At 44.0% G+C, this 6,214-nt stretch overlaps 1 protein-coding gene across 1 annotated transcript; it reads left to right on the top strand.

Moving 5' to 3' along the window:
* The first annotated feature begins 4,654 nt into the window (after positions 1–4,654).
* On the top strand, positions 4,655–5,559 carry LOC131153698 (uncharacterized). The gene is made up of 2 exons (XM_058106146.1): positions 4,655–5,117; positions 5,213–5,559. Exons 1-2 carry the CDS (start codon positions 4,655–4,657, stop codon positions 5,557–5,559), a joined length of 810 nt encoding a protein of 269 aa, XP_057962129.1.
* The last annotated feature ends 655 nt before the right edge of the window (positions 5,560–6,214 follow it).

Raw genomic sequence — 6,214 nt, 5'->3', positions numbered from 1 at the left:
GTTCCACACTAGTTGTGGATCCCACACATCCTTGTAGGTCCCACACTACTTGTGGACCCCACACATCCTTGTAGGTCTCACACTGCTTGTGGACCCCACAGATCCTTGTAGGTCCCACACTGCTTGTAGACCTCACACATCTTTGTAGGTCCCGCATTGCTTGTGGGCCCCACATATCTCCACTGAGCCCCACATGTGTTGTGGGCCCCACATCTCTTGGTACGCTAGCTCGGATTCCTACATCCGATGCACGTTACCCCCTAGTACGCTAGCTCGGATTCCTACATCCAATGCACGTTACCGCCCTGGTATGCTAGCTCAGATTCTTACATCCGATGCACGTTACCTCCTTTGGAATGCTTGTGCCTGCTGGCTTGGGTTCCTATAACCCTTAAATGGCTCGTCGACCCCACATTGCTTGTGGGCCCCACATATCTCCATTGGGCCCCACACGATTTGTGGGCCCCACTCCCCCTGATATGCTAGCTCGGATTCCTACATCCGATGCACGTTACCCAATCTGGTACGCTAGCTCGGATTCCTACATCCGATGCACGTTACCCCCTGGTACGCTAGCTCGGATTCCTACATCCGATGCACGTTACCCCCTCGTACGCTAGTTCGGTTTCCTACATCTGGTGCACGTTACCCGCTCTGGTACGCTGGCTCGGATTCCTACATCCGATGCACGTTACCTCCTTTGGCATGCTTGTGCCTACTGGCTCGGGTTCCTATAACCCTTAAATGGCTCGTGGACCCCACATTGCTTGTGGGCCCCACATATCACCATTTGACCCCACACGTTTTGTGGGACCCACTTCTCATGGTACGCTAGCTCGGATTCCTACATCCAGTGCACGTTACCCCCCTGGTACGCTAGCTCGGATTCTTACATCCGATGCACGTTACCCCCTGGTACGCTAGCTCGGATTCCTACATCCGGTGCACGTTACCCCTTCTAGTACGCTAGCTCGGATTCATACATCCGATGCACGTTACCCCCTCTGGTATGCTAGCTTGGATTCACATATCCGGTGCCTTGCTAGCTCGGGTTCCTGTACCCTCAAACGGCTTGTGGACCCCACATGGCGTGTGGGCCCCACATATCTCAGATGGGCTCCGCACAGCTTCTAGAACCCTCATATTATTATTATTATTATTATTATTATTATTATTATTATTATTATTATTATTATTTATTTTAATTTGTCAAAAGCAAGCATACATTGTCCCCATATCATTACTCACCACATGTCATGTTTCCTCACTTTATCATTCTTCTCATACTATATTCCCTTCATCATTCTTCATCACATACTTTGTCCCCATATCATCACTCACCACATGTCATGTTTCCTCCCTTTATCATTCTTCCCATACTATATTCCCTTCATCATTCTTCATCCCATACTTTGTTCCCCCATTATCACTCACCACATGTCATGTTTCCTCCCTTTATCATTCTTCCCATACTATATTCCCCTCATCATTCTTCATTCCATACTTTGTTCCCCCCATCATCACTCACCACATGTCATGTTATCTCCTTTTATCATTCTTCCCATACTATATTCCCCTCATCATTCTTCATCCCATACTTTGTTCCCCTCATCATCACTTACCACATGTAATGTTTTCTCCCTTTATCATTCTTCCCATACTATATTCCCCTCATCATTCTTCATCCCATACTTTGTTCCCCCTATCATCACTCACCACATGTCATGTTATCTCCTTTTACCATTCTTCCCATGCTAATTTTCCTTCATCATTCTTCCCCCCATACTTGGTTCCCTGTCATCACTCCCTTATGTCTTCTTTCCTATGCTTGCCCCAAGCTAAGCCTATAAATAGCCCTCTCATTCCAAGCATAAGGGGAGGAGAGCTCTTAGTGATGGTAAGGAGAAGATTTCAAATATTGAAGTTTTCTATCATGAGTTTGTGAAGCTAGTTTTTTTTTTAGTAAAGATCAAGAGGTCGACCGATCTCGTTTCCTATTGGTGCTGAGTCGCCCCATTTGAAGAAGGCACCCCATAGTGCCTTAAATCAGAGCTCAAGAACAACTCTCGGGAAGATGTTGTAGAGCGGCCCTAGTAGACTCATCAACAGGAAAAGAAGACCGGAGCAGAGGAAAACGAAAGAAGATCAAGCGATCGATTGATCCCTTTTCCTACCGGTGCCGGGTCACTCCATTTGAAGAAGGTACTCCCTAGTGCCTCGAGTCGGAGCTCAAGAACAACCCTCGAGAAGGCGCTGTAGACTAACCCCTGCGGATTCACAGACAGGAGAAGAAGACCGGAGGAGAAAAAGACGATAGGTAAAACCAATGAACTTTCTCTTCCTATGTTACATCTCCGCCCCCCTTTCCCGAACCGACCTCTACTGGTTTATTTGATTCTATTTCATTTCTTATTTTATTTTAAATGGCTTCTTTTTAACTCATAAAAAATAAAAAAATAAAAAGAAATTTCATAAAAGACACAAAAATTTAGAAAAATTTTCAAGGAAAATTCATAAATTTTTAAGGCTTTGAAACTTATTTACATTTGAAAATTTTTGAAGAAAATTCAAGAAAGTTTCCAACATGTTTGGTAAAGGTTAGATCTGTTTCCTTACAATCAAAATTTTCAAAAATACATTTTAAGGTCATATCTTTAAAACTATGACTTTCATGATTGTTGTCTAAAATTCTGTTGTATTCGGAAGAACATTGGAAAACCTCGAGATGGTCTCGACCAAGACCTTAAACTGGTTTTTCCCCAAACCAGTCAACGTTTGACCGGTTCACCATTCTCGAACTGGTTCACCCCGGTTTTCTCCATTTCGCTTGTATATTATTGTTGTATCCATAAAATTCACAAAAATCACAAAATTTTTAAAAATTCCAAAAATATTTTCACATTTTGATTTCAACTGATTTCATTTGTGTTATTTTGAAAGTTCGGGAAAAATCACAAAAATCACAAAAATCATTTTCACACTTAGGAAAATCACAAAAATATCTTTTTTAGGCACAAGAAAAAATCATTCCAATCCTGAACAAATTTAAAAAACTCCCGAAATAGTATTTTTGATACTTAGAAAAAAAAACCTATAGATTTCAAAATCCTTGGGAGCGTATTTTGTATCCTATTTTTGATTTTTCTTTCCGACGATTGCGACCAAGAGCATTGGCTCTTTGGGGTATTGGATTGCCCCGGTTCTGAGGGAATACCTATATAGTATTTTCATTCTTTTGACTTTTGAAAGGGAGTAATCTTTAAAGACTTATTACATTTATTTCGGGATAACTATTTATTAATCTAGTACCGTTCATAAGAACGGGCGTGTAGGGGGTGCTAATACCTTCCCCTTGCGTAACCATACTCTCGAGCCCGACTTTGGTGACGCAGACCGATTCTACCCCTAACAGGGTAGCAATCAAGTGTTCTAACCACACTTTAAAAGGTTAGTGGCGACTCCACCACACATCGTTTTCCATGAAAATTCACATTTTCAAAATACACATTCATTTTTCCCAGTTCGCAAGCCGAACCCATTTTTAACCAGAGATTGGTTCTCTGGGCCGAGTCCGGGACGTCGCGATAGCTTGGCGACTCCACTGGGGACATTGAGAGTTGAGCCAGTGATTAATTAAGAATTATCCCGATCTCAATTCTAAATAAGCCTTTTTGATTACTCTCTTTCATTTTTGTACAAATTTGGTTGCATATACATGAATAAATTGTGAATGCCTTGCTTTCTTTGATTCGTGAATAAGCATGTGTTTGGTTCTGTTTGTTTTTGCTAAGCATGTGATTAGCGGTACCTTGGATAAGCATGATGTTTTGTTTCCCTTGCTATTTTATTAAGCATGTGTTCTGAATAATGGATGGATGCGGGGTAGGGGGTGGTAGGTTGAAATGGTTGAACTCACACACTCTCATAGCTCTACACCCGAGCTTTCCCAGTTAGGATTAGAAAGGAGTGTAATAGTGCCAGTTCCCATGTGGCATGGCCTATGGGGACCTGCGAACCACTCCGCTCAGTGCGAGCTCTATCTGGACCTCTGTGAGGGAGGATGGAATTTCAATCTGGAAACCTTTTGTCTATAAGGATAGGGCTTAACCACACGTGGTCGTCCATAATCCCTAGCCTAGGTTAGAGCCTCAAAGGACCCTATGTACATACCATCCTCGGGGTCGGGACAGAAGCCACATCCTTCTCCACATGTTGTAATCCATGTTTGTTGTATATATGAAATGCCTTGTGTTTTGTACATCCTGCCTCCATGTCAGACATCCATATCACTTGGCCAATGTTTCGAAAAAATCCTGATTCACTTAAAAGTCAAACTTTATCTCTTAAAGTACCCTACCCAGGGGAAAATGGATCATCCTTGAGATCATTGAGGTTTTTTCCGGAACCTTGGCCAAATGATTAGTTAGGTTGCATTCCATGCATACATGCCTACATGTTCTTCTCCGAGGGGCCAGTAATCACTCTATGACTTCCGGTTAGGCAAAGTTAAATCTAGAATCCCAACATTGAGCCCACTACTACACACCCTTACAACACTCGCAGAAAAGCAAAAGTTTTGGCAGAACAGTTGGAAAGCCGTGTTCTGGGGATCGAGCAGGGGTAGGAAGAGCTGAGCAATCAGCTGAAGAAGATAATGGACCTACTATTGAACAAAGGGAAGAAAGTCCAAGATCAGGATCATGAAGAAGAAAATGACCCTATCCACCCACCCGATTTTACGTCAATTCATGGGCAATCTTTTGGTCCGCCCCCATTCACCTCGGAGAAACCGCCGCATGGCACGCCACCTTTTATCCCGGCAGTGACAGGAATAGGGATTCCCTCATCTGCAATTGCGGGTGTAGGGACAAGAAAGACCGTGACGGAATACTGTTGTGACGAGTTGGAAGAGCGGCTAAGGGCCATAGAGGGGACTCGGACCGCCAGTACCGCCAGACCCTCAGACTACTGCCTAGTGCCTAATGTAGTCCTTCCTCCAAAGTTTAAGATGCCAGACTTCGAGAAGTTTGACGGGACCACATGCCCTCAGACCCACCTCCGGATGTATTGTCAGTCGATGGCCGCCTATATCGATAATGAAAAATTGATGCTAGATGGTATGTCTAGAAGAATAAGGCCCAGATCCATACGTGGGGTAACTTGGCCGATGCCTTCGAAGCGCAATATCGTCATATCTTGGAAATGGCTTCAGACAGGATCTCTCTTTCTGAAATGGAGAAAAAGCCAACAGAAACTTTCAGGGAGTATGCACACCGTTGGAGAGACGCAGCCACTCAAGTGGACCCTCCGGTCAGCGACCGTGAGGCAATATCGATGTTCGTAGGGACATTAAAAGATCCCTACCGTTCATATATGGTAGGGTCCACCCCTCATAACTTCATGGACATTGTGGCGGCAGGGGACAGAGTGGAAGCCGACGTCAAAGCTGGACGGATAAAGACTGGCACTATCGATAACGGCCCAAGTAAGAAGTGGGTCAAAGGTAAAAAGGAAGAAGAGACCCAAATGATACAGGGGTCTATCAGGAGCCTAAGGTAGAGAAGTCGAAGTCAACAACCAAGGGGAAATTTCTACATGAAACCAGAAGTGAACCAAACACTACATATGGGCCCGAGGCCCTAGTTTGCAACCCCCTGACTAAGACCAGAACCAACAAACAATCAAGTTCGAGAAAGGGATGCACTGAGGAATTCTAGAAGGATTGACCGAATCCCAATGCCCTATGCCGACTTGTTTCCTCAACTGTGTGAGAGAGGAATGGTGACGACATACCAGCCATTTCTGTCACCGATTCCCTACCACGATGGTTTGATCCCAATGCCCGCTGTGTATACCACGCAAACTCTCCGAGCCACTTCATTGACCAGTGTTGGGCTTTCAAATATAAAGTTTAGTCATTAAAGGATGTAGGGTGGCTAGCCTTTGATGACAAGCCGATGGGCATTCAGGGAAACCCTTTACCCAATCATGAGGGAGACCAGATTGGTATGGTCGAGGTAGAACTCAGAAAGGCACAAGAAGCCAACCTAGATCGTTTGGCTTTGGATGCTGAAATCCCCTCAACACTTCTATAGAGTGGATCCGTCATCTCCAACCAGGAGTACAGCTTCAGAACTTAAGTTCTTTTGATTTACCAGATATCATCATGTAATGATCTTTTTTCAGGGTTTGTTTAGTTCTGTTTTTCTTTTGT

This window comes from Malania oleifera, chromosome 4 (genome assembly GCF_029873635.1).
Source record: "Malania oleifera isolate guangnan ecotype guangnan chromosome 4, ASM2987363v1, whole genome shotgun sequence".
NCBI classification, from domain to species: domain Eukaryota; kingdom Viridiplantae; phylum Streptophyta; class Magnoliopsida; order Santalales; family Ximeniaceae; genus Malania; species Malania oleifera.
This window is presented reverse-complemented; position numbering and strand designations above follow the sequence as displayed.